Consider the following 20,646-nt stretch of genomic DNA (forward strand, 5'->3'; position numbering starts at 1 on the left):
TTTGTTTTCTTTGCATAAGAACAGAAATGTGTGACACAATTTACCCATGAAAGAAGGACCATGCCCATCATCATTAGGTTGTTCTTTGAATTTAACTGCTACTATTCTGCCAGGTCTTCAGAAACCACACATATAATATTGATGATGATACTACTGAGAATGATACCTTATAACTATATAATGTTACAGTTTACAATGCACTTCTAAACACATTATCTTATTAGATATCATCAATGTATTGAGAAATTCAATTGACAGGATAAGGAGAAAGAATCTCCAATATTCTTCACTCAAAGTATAAATGCTTGGAAACACATACAAAAATAAAATTGTCTAGGTCCAAGGATGAATGCAGGAAAAACACTTAAAAACAATAAATAAAAAAAAGAGTTAAAAGGGAAAGGCTTATATTTTTAATCATAACTCATTCTCTTTTAAAGATTCTCTGATATTTTGTCAACAATGTTAAAAGATTTAACAGTCTGAAAAATGTCACCCAATTTTCTACTTACTGCTCACTGTTTTATAAACAGTGCTTTAGAATTTAAATTTAAAGCAAAATTTCTGTCAACAGAGCTTCTTCATGTTTGTCTAAACTGAAGCATAAAGATCTAAAGGCTGAATGGTGTATTTACGTGTGTGAGTGTATGTGTGTGCAGTCAGAGAGAAAATGAATATTAACTACTAGGAAATATAAAAGATATACTCTAGAAGACCTGTTTATAAACAAATGCTTACAGAAAACTAAAAGAAAATCACTTTATAACCTATAATGGCCACATATAAATAAACAGAATATGCTTTTTTAAGAATGTACCTGTGTAGTCCAGGAAACAGAAAATGGAATAGGAAAATCCACAAAACAATCTGGTGATTCCGCAGGATACTATGAAAAAGCAAAAATATAGGTTAATTTTACTTCTGTGTGACAATTTCACATGAGGTGTTTTAGAAAAATTGATTAGGAATAGTATTATTAATGCAAATGTATTATATATAAATATTTTGCTCTTACTGTTACAGATGTCAAGAACTGATTATAGCAGTTAAAATTATGTTCAAGGGATACAAAGTTTGATGATTTGGGGAGGAAAACACAATCAATTTTGATCAAGGAAGAACGAATGAAGTCAGTGTTGGGTGAGCTGCTAATGTGATTGCAGGGAAACCACACTGTGCCTCTTATTTTAAAGTTTCTTATCTTTAAAATAAGAGGTCAAACTTATTGATATTAGTTTCCTTTCGGTGTAAAATTTAATCTCAAATAGCCTGCTACTATTTGAAGAGGCAGTATCAGAATCAAGGAATGCATAAAAATACAAACAATTCTTAATTATAAAATAAATGTATTTTCCACAATTAAGCAATTACTTTTAGTAAGAAGAGTTTTAAAAAGAATAAAATGCCTTCTTTATTAAGGAAAAAACAAAAGTACTAGTTTTAAGCCAAAAAAAAAAATTTTTCATGGTTGATAAACAGAAAATCAATTCTTCAACAGTATTCTACAAAAAATGAAAGTCATTATGACAAATAGGTTTCTAAGTTAAAGACAAAATGTAGTTATTATTAAAATCAATTTTGTTATTAGAGAATTGTACTACATGATTTCTCTAAAATGCAATTCTGGATTTTTCAAAGTCACATATAATTTTAAAAATACTAATTTCTTTCCATTAAAAAGCTAAATTTACTAAAATAAAATTAGTTTTAAGAAAACTTTCATTTGACAGACTTTAAAAAAAGTTTTAGATTCACTTTTTGCAGTTTATTTTTCACTACTTTGCTGAATAAAACAAAAAGGGACAAAATTTTCACTATCGTATTTACAAAATGCCATTGAAGTCAATGCTCTGAAATGAATTAACATTTAGTTATAATGATCTGTTGACCGGAAAGAAAACTTACTGTAAACCCTGACTAATAATATCTGGATATGCAGAACCGATAACACGAAGACAAAAATACAGGAAACCATATAAATATAACTATGCTCTAATTTGGGAGGAAATTTAAGAAAGGTTAGGCTGAAATTAAAGAGGGAGCTCTAATTCAGACAATTAAGTATCAGATGATGTATTTAAGAGTATAACTGCTGTAATCACTGGAAAACCATTTGTATGCCATTTTTATTAGGCATGTGATTATATCAAAGTAAATAGGCAGACTTTAGTTTTCATTAGTTCTGCCAATTAATTTGCATGATGTTGGACAAGTCAGTAAACTTCTGTTTTTAAGTAAAAATAGTGCAAGTCACCTAAAAGGGTTATAAAATTTATTTTTCCTCCAAAATGTTAACAATCTGTAAAACTAATAATGCACATTTGAAACCTCCATGGGTCAAAAATGGAATATTCAGTTTGCTTTCGCATACTGTTATTTATCACCCACTGATGCTGACAATGACCAATACCAACTCTCTAACTTAAATCATCAATCTGAGTAAGAGTATGAAGTTAATGAAATATTTATTGTATTTAGAATAGATAAACCAAGTAAAGCATCTATGAGTTTGGAAGTAATTAAATACTTATAACTCATTATGCTAAAAGAGAATATGATCTTTTTTTTTAAGTAGGTCTTAGTAGAATAAATGCTATGTATGTACACTGACATAGAAATTTAGCAAGTAAACAAAAAAGCAGGCTATGCTAAATATAACATAATCTCATATACATAAATGTGGGATAGTTTCTGAGATAATATCTTCAAAATACATTTATGTATAATTATTCAAACATCTAAACATAAATTAGACTGATCTATTTGCTTTCTATATATCTATTATAAATTAAATGCATATATCATGTATGTTAATTATATTCCCATTTAAGATCAACTTTATTTACATAATAAATTTTATAAAACTGCACAGAACCTAAAAAGCACAAATTTATATACTTGTGGGTAATTTAACATGAATTATGAAGTAGTGTCCTAGATATTCAGAATTATTTGTATTATAGTACTAACTACAACATAGATAACTAAAAATATTATAAAATAACTATTAAAATTCAGAGTTTTCAGTAAGTAGGATAGGTCTATATAAAATCACCAAAGACTACCAAAAGTTTCATTTTAGAAGTATAATTGACAATAAAAACTCCACATAAAGGAATATTAATTGAAAAATAAGAATAGCAATTGTTTTAAATTTAAATATAGTATAAAAAACTCAATTCAAATGATTCAGTCAAATCAATAAATATAAAATAATTCTAAAATTATAAAAGTGCTTATTTTTGTCACATCCAATATATTTAAATTCTAATATAGTTCTAAGAAAAAATTTAACCCAAACTGTTCTGTCATTGGACCATCTACGAGGCTTCCCAAGTAAATACATACAAATTGCAGATTTATAAAAATGTCCATCAGAGAGAGAATGTCCAGCCTCTGATATACACCTGTGATTTGTTTTTTCAAATAGTCCTGATCTAGGCCAAAGGTGAAGAAGCACTAGGCTACTTATTTTCCTCAAGGAAAGAAAGTAATTACATCACACAGTTCAGGATATACTATAAGTATTATGTACTGCCTAAAAATCACTTATAAAAACAAAAAAAACTTAACTATTTCCCTTACCATAGTTCTTTTTTATATATATTTATTTTTAATAGGAAGCATCTAGTACTATTTTTTTGTGTGGGGGGGTTTCTGATACTATTTTCTTTGTGGGTTTTTGCAGATAGTAAAGGAAGGAGCAAAATTGGAAGTATGTATACCAGAATAAAAATACTTCAACTAATGAATTTCTTTACTATATACATAAAAAAGTTTTGTATATTTACAAAACAAGCCTCTTATTAAGGTGTTATTTTTTGTTTTTAAATCAACTTGATCCTTTAAAACTTAGTCTGGATTAAGATTTTGCATTATGTACTTTTTTTTAACACATAAATATGCCATTTTATTTATTTATTTTTATTGATTAAGGTATTACAAATGTGTCTTTGTACTTTAATACAGTTTCAGCTAATCGCTATTTTTAACTGACAATCCCAGATCCAAATATTCCTAGAAAAAAAAATGACCATATCTAAAAAAGAACTTAGGTCTATCTCTATGAAAATGGAACTAAATGGACAATTAAAGACTCTAGTAAATCATACCAACATAAGATTCATTCAGTTCCACTGTCTTTTCAAAAACAAAAAAGCAAAAACAAACAAACAAAAAAACACACACATTTGATTTTCTTCCTAATTCTTTCCCAACTCCAATAAAGCTTTCTCTTCTCTCTTGCCAGGGCATCCATGATAGTGTTCCACAGCTATTGATACTGCAAAAATTGACAGTTGAAAAGATTCTCCAGAGAAATATTAAAAGTGTCACCTTATCTACCTTGTGAAGACATAAGAAAAAAGGAAAAGACTAATAGCTACATACTCGCTCTCAATACTACCATTAACATCATTAACTAGAATTAATAATAACATCTTTGTAGGTATAGGTACAGGTGCAGACTTGAAGCATTATCCCTTCAGTAAGTAGAAATGCTTGCAAAAAGTAGGCTCTTAAAAAAACAAACAAACAAACAAAAGAAACAAATAAAGCTTTAAGGGAAATGACAGAACCCTTGCCACTGGCAGTATGTGTGACCTTTGGAAGAATAAGGACAGTTTTCTCCTTGGTTTTAGAAAAAGCACAGCTTTAAAAATTAAAAGGGAAAATAATTTATTTTTATTTTAACTAAAATATCCATGTAACTTATTTTACAAATAAGATTTCTAGCCCACTCATATTTTTTAGGACTTATCACACGAGTCTTAAAATTATATATGCCTAAACATTCTGTATGTGAGAAAAGAGAGGGAATGAGTAATTTCTCAATTTGTCTGATATAGAGGCACTATAAGATATCAACTTTTCTGTGTCACCCAGTACAGCTTTATATATTAATTCTCTCTCATGGAAAGCTTAAATGCCAGGCACATTTTTAAAAAGGACAAACACAATTGATCTTTTCATCACTGCAATCTTCTGAAATAGAGTTGATTGATGACTCCTGGGAACAATAAAAAAAAGATGTCCTGGTTTTCTGAAATTCTTATGTTTCCCTAGTGATTACTAAATAAATGATTAATATGCTGAACTTGCTTATTCTACTTATTTCTCAAAATTCACAATCTAGAACTAAAAAATAAAGATAAAACAGCTATATTTTGTGCTAATAAATTAATGAATAGTTATAGATCACTAGCCTATAAAGGCCCTGTAAAGAGAAGCATAACCTTGGCAAATTCTTAAAATAACAGAAAAAAAAAAATCAGCCAAAACAAACAATAAAAAATACACGTATGTGTATGACTGTGTATGGTGGTTGGGAGTGGGTCAGAAATAAGAACTATAAAGGTAATTAATTCATAGTCAAGTTGAAGACAAAAGACCTTTAGTAGAACTTTACTTGGGATAATGGAAACTTCCAACTTTTTTCTGTATTGGATGTTACAAAAATAACATTTTGATACTTTAAAGCTGCTGAATCTTACTGCAATATTTCTTTTTTATGAAGTCTATATTTTGATCACATTTGAACTACAATAGTGACATGAAATTATATCTAGGCTTTTAGAAACCTGCTGAATTTTCTTTGAGGTTTTCCAAATAATTTTTTAAAGTACCATATGTACATATTTTAGAAGCAGCTGGCACTTAATTAGATTGAAAACATTAATAGAGGTCATTTCATGAAGCATTTTCTGACCACAATAACAGTTTAATAAAGCACATACCTTTGCTTTCAACTTGAGAGTGATTAGATGCTCTCTACCAGAAGCATCTTCAGCTTTTAACTTGATGGTACTGAAGGAAGAATCCACATATACAAGTCTGGTGAGAAGAAGAGAATAAAAAGTGATCACACTGGGGAGGACAGGACTGGGGGCAGGGGGAGTGGAGAATGGTAGAATTGGAAATGAAAATATTTGCTATATTTCTATTAATCCATTGCAAAATTAATCAGAGGGGTTTCTGCATGCCAGCCCTTTATGCTGCTATATAGATTTACTGCCATTAATACACCAGCCTAGTGCTTAATGTAGTCATAGATCTCTGGATTATTTACAATGTGTGTCAAGGCTCATGCTGTGGTCAGTGAGCACTATGTTTCGGTTTTCCATCACTGGAACCTCTGGCACACACAGCATGTTCCTGTCAGCTTCTACTTATGTACACATTAAACTTCCTGTCAAAGTCTTTGATCCATTTCTGTAGTTTTATACGGTATGAGACTCTTATGCTTCCTTTATTTGTTTTCTCCATGATGAACTTTTCCTTTATTATCAATAATGCTACTATACAAAAACCTGGCCGATATTAGTTCATACTTAAATTGATCCTCTAAGGAAAATGCTGTGTGAGCACAGGTATAGCCTGATCTCCTAACAATAAATTTTCTTTTTCTGTGACAGATAGCTTCTGACACTTAACCTGGGAATGCATTCAAGATGACTAATATTTTAAACATATAGCACAAGCGTAGTTGTTTTGGCTTTAAGTTGCTCTAAATGTATGAATTTTCTGCAACGGGAACCAATACCCTTTGAAATATATCATTCTGTAAAACTATGGTCCCTTGAGTAGCATAAGCTACTGCCAAAAATGTTCAAATTTAGTAGTATATTTACTAGTGAACTGGGCATGTGAATATTTTTTGACATTTTTACAATACTATTCTCTTGTGAAGATAAAAAGTAGCCTAAGAGCATTGCACAACTTATCACCCAGACTGATGGTAAGACCCATTAGAGGTCAGCACTAACATTAGCCTTCTAACCCAGGAAACATGTTTTAACATCACTGTGTGCTGCTTAGTCTCTGGCCTGGTATAAGAGTGAAAGTGGGTCCATTTCAAAAATAATGGGCAATAAAGTTGTGGAACACTATTTGTAATAAAAAATAGATTTAAATCTAAAAAAGGTGCATATCCTAAACAACAAACTAAAAGATAAGATAGTCTTTATCAGCAGAAGAATGTTTATCATAATCTATAAAAAGTCTAGGGTCTTAGAAAAAAACGATTCCAGAAAAGATGTTTACTTACACAAAAATATCAATGATATACATAAATGTTTAATCACTAATTTCTTTCAGCTATATCTGTAAGTATCTCAAATTCCCCTAACCCCCAAAATATAGAATATGAGACTTTATCACACATTTTATCAATATAACTCTAAGTTCAGATATATGGGCATATAACTTTGAAAGCATCAACACTTCAGATTCAAGATGCTGATATAGCACATAATTTATTTATATCCTCTCTTTACTCACTAAAAAATAATTTTTAAGATGTAGATAAATCCATAGTTACAAAAAGAATAAGAAGGAAATAGCATCAACTAAAGCAAATTTTATAAAAATAATAAGTGGTTTGAAGAACACTGAGTGACAAACACATTAAAACAAACAAACAAACAAACAAAAAACAACAACAACAACAAACAGAAAAAGAAGATCCAGGGAACAAGATAGCTGGCAAAGGAAGGAAAGGAAGAAAGTCTATAGAATAGAGAGAATAGAGGGTATGATATATATAAGGAGAAATTAAGGGAATGTTTAATAATAAAAAAAAGGAAACCAAAAAGGAAAAGGAAAATTTTAATCTAAATTATAAACAATGAAGCTATGTTAAAATTGTAATTGTTCTACCATTAACTTTTTAATGAAAAATATCAAACTGCTTACTAATTACAATTTTGAAAATCCAAGAATAAACAAAGCTAAAAGAATTGTAGCTACAGAAATGAATGTAAATATATTTAACCACTACAAGAGGTGACAAAAATTGACAAGTAGAATGGGGAAAGAAATGAGGAGAGAAGATTCGGACCACTAAAACTTATAATTGCTAATTTGAGAGTAAAAGATACATATCATTAATTAAATGGACATGAAAGAAGTTTAAGAAATATTAAATCTAATTGAAAAATAAAAGAATAGTAAAGAAAGGAGGGAGATGGTGGTATAGGAACTAAACCCTCTTTAATTATAGTTATCACTATGTAATTCCTAAAATTAATAATCAAGCAATTTTGAATGTAGGCATATCATTGAAAAATATGGAAGTTGTAAGGATAAATATTTCAGAGTATTTGCCTCAGAGAATAAGACTGGAGTTTAAAAAAATGGTGTGGGGAAAGGCTGCTGTTTTTCTTTATGAGCCTTAAATCATTTATAACCATGATGAATATATCCCTATAGAGAATAAGAAGGGTGGGGAGAGAAAAGAAACAACTATATCACCAACTAGTCCTTTTTGTATTTCACATTGCTGCTCCTCATCCAGATGTTCTTAGACAGAAATAAAAGTTCTAGTCTTTTGTTTCCAGTCACACAAACAAAAGATTATCATCGTTCCATAAAGGTGAAGACATGGAGATAAAACATTAGATAAAAATGTCATGCTCAAAATATGGTTGTGCAGTTAAAATGGTAAGATTAATTTTGTTAAACTTTAAGAAATCAAGTAAAAACAGTAAAAACATTTATAACTTTAGGTTACTCTCAGCCTAGTCGTTTGAAATTATACATTTTACCCATGTCAATTTCTTTCTACTTTGTTTCAGGAACAGGGAGAAATCTCATGATTATTAACACCTTGAGTAGATGTGACCTACCCTGCTACATGACCTCCAGTATTTCTTTTAATTTTCTCCTTTTGGTAATAGAATCCCTGCCTCTATAGCACCCCTAACTACACCAAGATTTAGCAGGGCACACTCCATTCAGCTAGCAATCCTTCCCAGCTGCCCTTGGGTATCAGCCTATCACTAAATTTTAGACTGATAATAAAAGTGATTGATATGTGCACCTTTTGAATTATTTTTATTGACAAAATATTGCCTTACTCTCTCCAGTGCCTCTCTCACTCTCCCTTCCTTTAGACTAGGTCTGAGCAATATAAGCCAGCAAAGACCAGGCAGACAAGAACAACTCTCTTATTGCCACTCTGACCACTGAAACAATCAGCAACAATGGAGGTACTCCACAATGGAGGCACTGTCCAAAACAACAGATCCTCGTGACACGTGGCTACGAAAAATTTTAAATATAGTTGTTATAGACACTGAAATTTTAATGTAGTTTAAATATAAATGCCAATAGCCACATGTGGATAGTAACTACTACACTGAACAATTAAGCAACAGTAGATAGTTGAGAAATAAGTGAAAGAAACCTGAGTTCTTGGATGACCTTGTGGGACAGCGCCACCTGTATTCACTGTTGACCATCTGCCTACCTCTGAGCTGTTAATGAGATTACTAAAATTCTATCTTGTTTGAAATATTGAGGATTTGGGGTTCTCTTTGTTAATAGCAGTTTAACTTGTACCCTAACTAAAAGAACATATTTATATCCATTCACAGTAGGAAAGAATATCTTAGTGTTTGGTCTATAAAAAAAGATATTATAGAGAGGAGAACAGTGATAAGCTCTTAGAAATAATTTTTAAAAATCATTCTTAAAAAAGACTATTTTAAACGATCTATTTTATTGTTATGGTGAGTATCTTGATTTAAACAACATGGAATAATTTTTACTCATTTTAGGTAAATGATTCACTTTAATAATAAATTTTAAAAACTTTCATCATTGAAATGCTCAATATTTTTTAAAGTTGTGAAATCACATTTAAGATAAGAAGTTTGGGTATTATTACTTAGCTAGGCACATTCAAAATTGACTAAAAATATAAAACATATATAAAATCTAAAGAAATAAAATATACCTTTGGCACTTTACTTTGTATTTATCACTTGCTGCATTTCTTTGTAAATATGCTTGCAATAAGTAAAACGGCACTAAACTTGGCAGTTAAGTTTTATAATACTTAAAAAGGATACTTCAGCTCAGGGAGATTTTTGTTGTTCTTGTTAGTAGCTGAATGTTATCAGTAGAGCAGCAGAAGGAATGTGCTTGAAATAGTGTACCTATTTTGACCAAAAGCCTAAGTTACATAGTTTTTCTTTTATTTAAATATCTAGGTATATTTACATAGTAATAACATCAAAAGGTAGACTGAAGACCTTCATGGTTTAATAAAGCATCAAAGTTTCTATTTTTACCCTACACTCAAGTTTAAGCATTAACACTTCAAACCTACATTTCAAAAAGCAACCTCCCTAATTGGTGTCTTTACTTCCTGTCTTTTCTGTACATCAACCTATCCTGCCTTCCATGACTACATTAATCTACCTAAGTAACTCCTTGCTCAAAAATACTCAATGAGCCTTCATCAACTACATAGAAAGAATCCTTAGTCTAGCATTAAGACCCGTCAGTCTCGCCCTCATATTAATTCTCTTATGGGAGTGAATGATTTACTCAAAAGTTCAAAAATTGTACATTTCCATCAATACAGCCTTGCCTCCACCAATCCCTCCCTTTTAAGTCTTTCTACATTCCTTCCATTCTTATCCCAAAACCCACCTTCTCTACAAACCTTTTTAAATGATTTGTAACTCAAAAGGACCTCACCTTTCTTAAAACTCTCACATTGCTGCTTTTCATGTAAGTTTATTGCTTTTTTTTATAAAGAATATAAAAGTTTTACCCTTCTGAATATGTGCCAGTGCTCTATGTATTAAATGAACATGGAAAAGCTATTCAGACCGGTCATTTTTATGCTTCACATGTGTGTAGTAAACAACTGCTTACATTAGATACTATCAACACAACCAATTTAGAAAAACAAAATTTTTCACTATTAGATAATTTGCAGTTATTAAATGACTTGGATATGAATGAGGAAAAACATTCTTATAAAGGTAATTTGTTAACATCTATATTCTTTTGCATTTTATAACAAAAGTTATTACTGGTTATAATTAAATCGCAACACTAATTAAATCTCTGTAAAACTCATATACAGTCTGACATTTTTGAGTGATCTAGTGTCTCAACAACTTTATAGAAACTTTAGTCAGGGATTAATTGAGTCACATAACATGTTTCTTTTCAACACTCATTATTAGTTTCAAACTAAAAATGAAGGAAATGTGGCTCTTAGGGAGGTTACATTACATGACCGAGGTCACACAGCTGATAAATCAGAATTAAAGTCCTTGTCCAGTTATTGAAATTAATTTAGTATAAACAAGTATTCCATTTACTCCAATATGTTACGTAGTTCTTTGAAATTCATTGAGAATTATAGAACATAATTCCACTGGATAAATTTACTGGATCAAATCCATTACTAAAATAATAGGCTTAATTAAAAATCTAACTTAATATATGTTGAGATATGTGAACAATCCTTCAGTGGTACAACAAATTAGATAAAATTCAGCTCTTTCCCAAGACAAATCTGAAAGGCCAAATACCTGAATTCTACTCACTCTGATAAGTAATATGCTATAAAAATGATAAAACCATCACATCCCTTCCCCATTTAATCTCTGAATTATCTGGGGCTATGTGACTATTAAAACAACCATAAGATTTGCTATAAATAAGGTGACTATGAATTTCTTCCAAACTGGGACACTTCTGAGATTGACAGGGGTCAGGATAAAAGGCATTCATTAATAGAACTATCCTAGATAAAGTGAGATGTAGATCAGCCCACGTGTAACTTCGGGACATTCATAGTACCAAACAGACAATCCTGCTAAACACCAAGGACTCTATTTAATTCCCTTTGTTTTATATGAGCTACTCTACAAAACAACACAAGCAGAAGTTAACAGCAGCCAATCAAGACATCTTTTTGCATCCCTCACCCTTGTGAATCAGCATAACACCCAACTGTCATATCATCTTCATCTTTATCCTCTGAACAACTTGCTGTTTTTAGTGTGCTTTTTAAGAAGTTTAAACATGTATAGAAATTATAACAACAGCAATCAAACTTAAGACGGCTACTAATTCTATATAATTTCTAACTTAATTTTTTATAATGCCTGATCCTATAGAGTTAATTAGAAATGTCAAGTATGTAATTTAAAAACACAGCAAGGTCTTCATTAAGATGTTTCTTTTATTATCAGATTTTGTTATTACACTAACAAATCTATAAGATTATTGCTAAGAATGCAAATGAAATATGGATATATTGACATGGTCTAGCAATCACTGAGATTCTCATAGTCCACTTAAACTAGATTGTCATACAAATCATTATGCGTATCATTTAAAAAAGATCTATATACAGTATATAAAAGCCCAAGTGACTGGCCGACCATTTGACTGGTAGCTATGATGTGCAATGACCACCAGGGGAGCAGACACTCCAACCAATAGCTATGACACACACTACCAAGAGGCAGTCACTCAACATAGGAGCGGCCTAGCTGTGGTGATTTGGCAGCTGCGGTTCTCAGGCGACATACCTGGAATCAGAGAGGAGGGAGCCCAATTCCGGGTACATCACCCAAGAACCTCCCTCTTGCAATCCAGGACCCCTCAGGGGATGTCAGAGAGCTGGTTTCAGCCTGATCCCCAAAGGCTAAGCAGAGGGATCCCATTGGTGCATGAATCCAAACACCAGGCTTCTAGTATTTTATTTTTTGCCATTTATACCACTGCTTTTAATTATTAATTTTATTGTTTAAAGTATTATATAGTAGTACATATATCTCCTTTTTCCCCCCTATATGTCTTCCCCTATCCTCTCCTACCCCCTGTCACATGCCCTCATAGGCTTCTAGTATTTTATTTTATTTTTATTTATTTTTTACTTTTTTATTTTATTGATTTTTTACACAGAGGAAGAGAGAGGGATAGAGAGCTAGAAACATAGAAACACCGATGAGAGAGAATCATCAATCAGCTGCCTCCTGCACACCCCCCACTGAGGATGCACCCGCAACCAAGGTATAGGCCCTTGACCGGAATCGAACCCGGGACCTTTCAGTCCCTAGGCTGATGCTCTATCCACTGAGCCAAACCAGTTTTGGCAGGCTTCTAGTATTTTAAATGAAAAAGCTAGCTAGCTGCTGAGGCAGGGCCTCAAAATGTAGCAATACCAGTTTTGGGACAGTACAATTCAGGTCTCAGTGCGCTTCCACAGGGGAAGCACCGCTCAGCCACAAGTCAGACTGAGGGCTGGGGAGCACAGCAGCAGCAGTGTCTAAGGATGTACGACTGCCAGCACTTACATATCCCCCGAGGGCTCCCAGACTGTGAGAGGGCACAGGCCGGGCTGAGACACCCCCACCCCAAATGTATGAATTTCGTGCACTGGGCCTCTAGTTTTATTATAAAGGTATAAAATAGATTGCTAAAACTGAAAAAAATATTAAGTTGAAATGTGTAAAATAAAGACATTTCTAAAACATATTTTAAAATAGACATACTTATCCCAACCAATAATTCCTATTTCTTCAATAAGGCTTGAGTAGAACTGGGGAGAAGGAGGTAGTGCATGCATTTCTTGTTTATTCTTTAAAGCAACTTCCTATTTAAAAGAAAAAACAACAACAACTTGGATCAGCTGTGGAATGCCAGACAATGATTTGTTAGTACCTGATTACACAAAACAATTTCATAATCTTCTCTGTATCTAACCAAAGTGTCCATTATTTTTAATAACAAATCCAACTGAATCTTTCCACTTCTCATAAAGAAAAAAGAGAGAGACATGAAAAATTTAAAGGACTGCACTGAAGATCATATAAAAATGTCAATTATTTGATCAGTGTGGCTCAGTGGTTGATTGTCAATCTATGAACCAGAAGGTCACGGTTCAATTCCTGGTCAGGGCACATGTCCGGGCGTCAGGCTCAATCCACTGCATAGGGCATACAAGAGGTAGCCGATGATTCTCTCTCATCATTGATGTTTCTTTCTCTCTCTCTTCTTTATTAAATCAATTAAGAAACTAGAATGGTTAAAAAAAAAAAGTCAATTATTATACCTTCAACTTTAACTTTAATATTCTCCTCTATTATGCTTATCAAAGATGAAAAACATCTCTTAAAGAATACTCATCCACAAGGCTTCATTACTATCTTACTACTCCTGGAACATGTTTGATAGAAAGTAACATGTACCTTTAAAGAAAAACCTGAACTCTTAATTATATTACCTAGACTGATACATTAATACACATTATGAATTACCTTATAAACAAAAATTCTTCATTTTCACAATAAATACTTACCTGCTCATTTCTTTCTTCGTTCTGTATAACTCCCAGACTGGGCAAGTTCAAGTGTTTTGCCATCTGGTTAGGTCACAATTGCTTTTTCTACTAGGCTTACCTAAGATATGTTTAAGATGGTTTATGTTCCTCCAAACAAAACTAAAATTATGCTTTAGAAGCAATACAAACATAACTAGAATTGCTGAGGTTAAAAATGACAATTACTGCAAAGGTGAGAACCTAGACGAATGTGTTATTTGGAAAATAAAAACGAATGCTATCTACAAAATATATAGATATTCATATAGTCTGAATTATCAAAAGGAATCTAAAAACTAAAGGAAGTAAAATTTCAAAAGAAATCTAATACAATACCAAAACCATATGGAAATAAGCATTAAAAATTATATAAATGTAACCCTAATAAAAGGTATAAATTTTAATGTTTTAAGTATATGTTTAATTATTAGTGCTTATATTTTTTTTTTTTTTTAACAAGGATAACATATTATCAAATTTAGGGAACACTGAAAAGAATCAGACTTTAAAAAACAGTATATTTCAAAATCAGAACTATTAACTGGAAGTACTTTAATAAAGTTCTAAATCTGTTTTATAATTTTAAAAATAAAAAAGCCTGAAAAAGCAGATTTCTAAAGCCCAAAGTATCAATTTAAATTTGATTAGAAGGTAAACTCCTAGAAAACACGAGTTTGTTTTTTACAAACTAAACACTTAATGATATCTGATGATAACCTGATGGTCCATAAAGATATATTTGTTTTGCTAAGATTATCTATTTAAAAAAAATATGTCACTACAGTTCCTGTACTTATACATATAACACGTGTATAGTATTTCCTTTGAAATTTCTATTTTTATTCAGAAATTTTAATTATTACTTCCCTCAAATATTGAAAGTAAAAAGAAACTTGGATAATAATAAAAACAGTATTTTAATCCTAAATTTATATTTGTAAACTCTGCCTTCTTCCTTAGGTCAGACGTGTCACTCCTATCGTAGAACCATAACAGGAAAAAAGCAAAGGCAGAGAAGCAAAGCCTTCTTTGTGGAGAAGGACACAAAGGTATGTAATAGAAAGAATGCAGAGTATTTACACTCAGAGCTTTTAAATCCTAACGTGAATATTTCTTAGTTTTGAGGTCTTAGGCAGTTAACGACTCGGCTCTAAAATAGGCATACAATAACCTATACCTCATACAGTTTTTAAAAATATGGGTAATTGTTCATTTATTAAATGTGTACAGAACAGCTCTTATATGCCCAATTATTACTAGGAAACTCCATAGAAGATTTACAAAATTTCCTGAACAAATTCAGTAACTACTGATTTCATTGAGATATCAATGCTTTTTTCAGTGATTGTATTATAGGAACCCTATTACTAATAACAAATCCCAACAAATAAACTAATAATTCTTCCATTTTTAGATACACTATCATAAGTGTGTAATAATATCACCAATACTGTCCATATTTCTTTAGAAAGTTAAAAAATATGATCTCATGTTATTCAGAATTATAGTAATAAATGTACTAAAGAAAATATTGTGATTCAGAGATGAATTCAGTATTTTAGTTTTGAATTAATGATTATTTCTTTGAAATAAAATGACCAATATACCAAAAATAATAATAATGTTAATACTAGAAACCAAGATTTTCACAGTAAGATAAAAAATATACAGGAATTACAAAAGCAATCAATACTTATGGTAAGTGTTAGAAAACAAATACCTACCAAGACCATCTTCAACTCCATCATAAAGGTCATTAGATCAGGAGAGTGCTTCATTCTCTAGATCAAAATGACATTTCCAATTAATTTCACTTGTACAATGAATATTCCATTCACTGAAACCAAAATAAAATACACACTTATGTGAATGTGAAAAATATTAATTATATTTACATAATAAAAGTATAAGAATGAAGTATTAGTCAACATCCTTACTATTCCTATGAATTTCATTTTGAAAGAGTAAACTAGAACTTAAAATCTACTCTTGTGAGATATACTGAACTGGGTAGACTGTCACCTAAAACTCACACACTCCTCTCTTTAGCACCAATTACTGTCAAGTTTAGCAAATCTAGCAAACCACATCATTATTTTTTAAGGGAGTGAAGAAAGTGGAAATAGGCACATAAAATATAAAAATCAGGCAAATCTATACAACTAAAAATATCTAGTTAGAGCAATTAATCAATAATTATAATACTGTCTATTTTTATTTTTATTGACCTTAAAGATGACCTGTAATTATTATTTTTGTCCTTTCATGATTAACCCATATTAATTCAAAAGGAGTCAATGTTTCAATAAGGTAAAACTAATATAACAAAATGGCAAAAGAAAACTTCTAAAGTAGAATGAGTAGTTAAGAATCACTATTCCTTGCAGAAACTGGTTTGGCTCAGTGGATAGAGTGTCGGCCTATGGACTGAAAGGTCTCGGTTCGATTCCGGTGAAGGGCATGTACCTTGGTTGCGGGCACATCCCCAGTAGCGGGTGTGCAAGAGGCAGCTGATGGATGATTCTCTCTCATTGATGTTTCTAACTCTCTATGCCTCTCTCTTCCTCTCTGTAAAAAATCAATAAAATATATATATTTTTAAAAAGAATCACTATTCCATTTCTTAGAAATCATTCTTAAAATAAAATAACTATACAATAAGAGAAAGCAAAAAAATTAATTTAAATAGTTTTCTTAAAGTTCTTTATCATTTCACTGCCTGAATTCAAAATATTGTATTTTTGTTACTTTTTGTGATGCCCTCACTACAGCTACACAGTTCTAGACAAAGTAAATATATGAATTTGTTCACTCTCTTTAGAAACAAAAATAATAATCTAAGGTATTTTAGCAATAATGAATGAGACATAAGATTCACATCTTAACACAACTTTGAGTGTGTTCATGTTTTAGAACAAATCTTTGATTTTCTCTTCTTCTATATAATATCTCTCCCTTCCCCTCAATTTGTTAAAAATGAGTAATAAGTTATATACAAGGTATACGTCCAGAGGCTAAATCCAGCCAATGCATGCTTTTGTAAATAAACCTGTACTGAAATTCAGCTAAGCCATTCCTTTACTTCTTGTCATGGGCTGCTTTGGCGCTAAAGGGCATAGTTGAGTGGCTGTAACAGAGAACTTACGGTCCACAAAATCTCAAACATGTACTATCTGGTCCTTCACTGAAAAAAGCTGCCGACCCCCTGACCCATATTTACTAGTTAAAAATGATACAAAGAGCCCTAGCCAGTTTGGCTCAGTGGATAGAGTGTCAGCCTGCAAACTGAAGGGTGCCAGGTTCGATTCTGGTCAAGGGCACATGCCTGGGTTGTGGTCTCAATTCCCCGAATGGGTCATGTAGGAGTCAGCAGATCAATGATTCTCTCTAATAATTTATGTTTCTCTCTCTCTCTCTCTCTCTCTCTCTCTCTCTCTCTCTCTCTCTCTCTTCCTCCCTCTTTGAACTCAATTAAAAAAAATGAAACAAAGAATAGTGATATTCATCTGGACTTGGAATAAAACAAAGACTCAACTAATATTGGGTTCTATATAACCAACTGGAGGGCAGAAAGAAGATTAAGTAATTAGGACTTTTTTAGGAACCTTCTTGGTGAATTGGTGAAGAAAACCAGATATCTTATTAAATATCTCAATAGATTCACTTCTTAAACTTTGATATCTTATATAATAAAGAGGTAATGTGCATATTGACCATCACACTCTCACAAGATGGCTGCCTACAACCAGGCTGGCAAGGGGGGGGTTAGTGAGGGATGACCAAACAACTGAACAACAGGCTGCTTGGGGCAACCAGGCCAACAAGGAGGGTGGGGGGATTTAGGGATGATAAGGCTAGGTGTGGGGGTGGGGGGAGGGGAAGTTAGGGGTGACCAGGCAGGCAGCAGGTGAGCAATTAGAAGCCAGTGGTCCAGGATCCCGGTGATCGGGCCTAAACCGGCAGTCGGACATCCTCTGAGGAGTCCCAGATTGGAGAGGGTGCAGCCTGGGCTGAGGGGATGCCCCCTCCCACCGGGCAAAACTTTCCTGCACCTGGCCTCTAGTAAAATATAAATAGACACAGGAGACAGGGAGGGAGCAATGGGGGGGGGGGGGGAGGGAGGAGAGAAGAAATAATTTAAGCATCCCCTTAAAAAATGGCTGTAATTATACTGCCAGCAATTACAGCCTACATTCTACAATCAAATAGTTTCTCTCCTATTATTTCTTTTTGGTGCGGTAATGCTTTATGTGAGAGTTTCTGTCATTGTCAGTTATCATAGATAATAATCTGCCTTTTAGATAGAGAAAATATAAGAGGGAAAAGCATACAAATGAAAGGCATTTCTAGTTAATTTATTTTTCTACAAGAAGCATTTCATTCTTTTCCTTTGCTTTAGTAACAATGATTTTGTTTTAAAGTTTCTTTACTCTTTAAAGGAATTTTCAGGTAGAGGAACGTAAACATTAAGAATAACTAAACCAGGGTACAGAGGGTGGGTAAAATGGGTAAAGGTGATCAAAAGGTACAAACTTCCAGTTACTAGTATACAATAATTTTAAAAATAACTAAATTAATCCTGCCTATATCTCACTAATGTGGCCTTTACAGCTACTCCTATTATGTCCATGTACATGATCCTAAAGTGATCTCCACATCTTTTCTGTTACTAATCTAGAACTACATTTCCATTTTTGTCACAGATATCCTACAACTCCTAAATGGGTCCTGGCATTTCTTTATACCACCATTATTCAGTCTTAGCAGAAAAAATCACTCAAAAAGTGACGGATATGGATAAGGGTAAATGTACTTGAAGACCCTGAAGTCTCAAGGATGGAAATCTTGGATATAAATGCTGCCCAGAGATGTGCTAAGGATTCTGAGACAGAAGAGCACTTTACATAATGCATAGATCCTTAAAATATTTCATAGATATTAAACCTACAAAATTTAGCAACTAGTTTGTTACAGGATTCTGCACAGTAAGACTTTTAAAAAAGTAAACTTAGTAATTCCTTACCTTTGCTTAAAACATAAACCTTTTAAAGTACTTACTTGTTGTATTATTTGTTGGTATCCACAAAGTATTGTCCTTAGCTCCCAACTACATAGTAATCTAAAATTTAATGGAATAAAATAATGTGTTAATTGTTCAGAATAGGAAAAAACTTACATGTATGATAAGACAAACAGGCATGAGCACAGAAAAGAATGACCAACATAATTCTGAAAAGTTAATAAAATTTTTACCACTTATAAAGTTCAAAGTTTTCAAACTAACAGTACTAATTTTATTTCAAAATATAAATAACTGCAATCAATAAATGACAAGCAAACAGTACATCTTTTTTAAAACATAGCAATGTTATCTACTGAACCAGATTCTGCTCTGAGGTGGTTAAATAGAACCAACAGTTTAGATCTTAATATACTTCTTCAAATTCCAGAGTAATATAACCAAAAGGATACAGCCTTTTAATTGTGTTACTGATAGTTAATGTTCATCTATCTACTGGATCATCTCAGCTGTGCTTTCAACATTGTTAGGCAAGTAACTCTTCCAGGAAGAGATTTAACTTACCTAGAAGTGGGAGGCCTGAGTTTTCCCAGCGTTGGGCACTCCTTTTCTACAAAGTAGTTTATACTGCTTACATTTCCTTTCTACCCACTCATCCATGCTAAAACCCAATACACCTGTCTTCATAAAACCTAATCATTTCTAACATGATCCCTTTGCAACACTCAGCACTATTAACCACTCCTTCCTTAAGTCTCTCTGTGTTTGGCTTCAGTTTTTCCCCTTACTTTTCTGGTCAATCCTTAGTCTTCCTCCAAGGTCCTCTTTATTTACCCTCACTGGGTATACCCTCACTGGCTTTCTCTTTCCACCCTACACACGCAGCGCTGAAAGTCTGTCTGTACTCAGAGCTCCAAACCCATGCCTACTGTGAATTCCACAGGCATCTCCATTCCAAGAATCACACTGGAATTAACACGCCAATACTCTATTACTACGGAATAGCCTGTCTTTATATTTCACACTGGATATGTCTTAAAACAATTTCTCCATCAACGCCCTCTTCTCTAGCTTAGTGATCTCAGCCAGGAATTTGGAAAGTATCTCCACTCTTCGTTCCCTCTTAGTTCCCACTTCTAATCAGCCACAAAATCCATCAATTCTACTTGTAAATGCCTCCGGAGTCTTCCTTACCCCCTCCTCCTAGAGATATTTAGGAGCAGAAATGAGATTTGGAGCACTACCTAAATTTCTAGTCTCATCTCTTAACATTCCTTGACAGGCTGTCTGTACTAATGATAATTATTTTGTATTTTCACTTTATACTTCAGTTCAATATTTGTTAGTAAAATTTTCACAGTTGCTGTTTACTGCTTTAAATTAAAAAAAAAAAAAGTAGAGAATTTATGTGTCACCTTTGAAAAGTACTTCAGCACCAGGGAAAATCATTTACAAATGCACAATGACTTGGGAAAATCAGAAATGACTAATA

The 20,646-nt window shown here is 32.4% G+C and overlaps 2 protein-coding genes across 13 annotated transcripts in view; one reads left to right on the forward strand and one right to left on the reverse strand.

Annotated features, from left to right (window-relative positions):
* The window catches only part of VRK2 (VRK serine/threonine kinase 2), a 93,945-nt gene extending 88,850 nt beyond the window's left edge, over positions 1-5,095 (forward strand). The window contains exon 14 of the mRNA XM_036435385.2: positions 4,250-5,095. Coding sequence (XP_036291278.1) covers positions 4,250-4,260 — 11 coding nt within the window. The 3' untranslated portion in view covers positions 4,261-5,095. The remainder of the gene's footprint in view (positions 1-4,249) is intronic.
* FANCL (FA complementation group L) overlaps positions 1-20,646 on the reverse strand; it is a 52,977-nt gene that overhangs the window by 23,606 nt on the left and 8,725 nt on the right. For 11 of the 12 annotated variants that reach the window (XR_006741423.1, XR_006741424.1, XR_004987454.2 and 8 more), the window contains 5 exons: positions 19,193-19,253; positions 15,859-15,915; positions 13,308-13,408; positions 5,736-5,832; positions 818-886 (listed from right to left, as the gene is read on the reverse strand). Coding sequence is in view for 8 of the 12 variants with exons in the window: in XM_036435393.2 (XP_036291286.1) it covers positions 818-886; positions 5,736-5,832; positions 13,308-13,408; positions 15,859-15,915; positions 19,193-19,253 (385 nt within the window). In the remaining 4 variants the exon portion in view is untranslated. Of the gene's footprint in view, positions 1-817; positions 887-5,735; positions 5,833-13,307; positions 13,409-15,858; positions 15,972-19,192; positions 19,254-20,646 lie in introns of those variants that run through there. The other variant, XM_045580764.1, reaches the window with a different exon arrangement.

The sequence above is a fragment of the Pipistrellus kuhlii genome, unplaced genomic scaffold (genome assembly GCF_014108245.1).
Source record: "Pipistrellus kuhlii isolate mPipKuh1 unplaced genomic scaffold, mPipKuh1.p scaffold_m20_p_13, whole genome shotgun sequence".
Classification (NCBI taxonomy): domain Eukaryota; kingdom Metazoa; phylum Chordata; class Mammalia; order Chiroptera; family Vespertilionidae; genus Pipistrellus; species Pipistrellus kuhlii.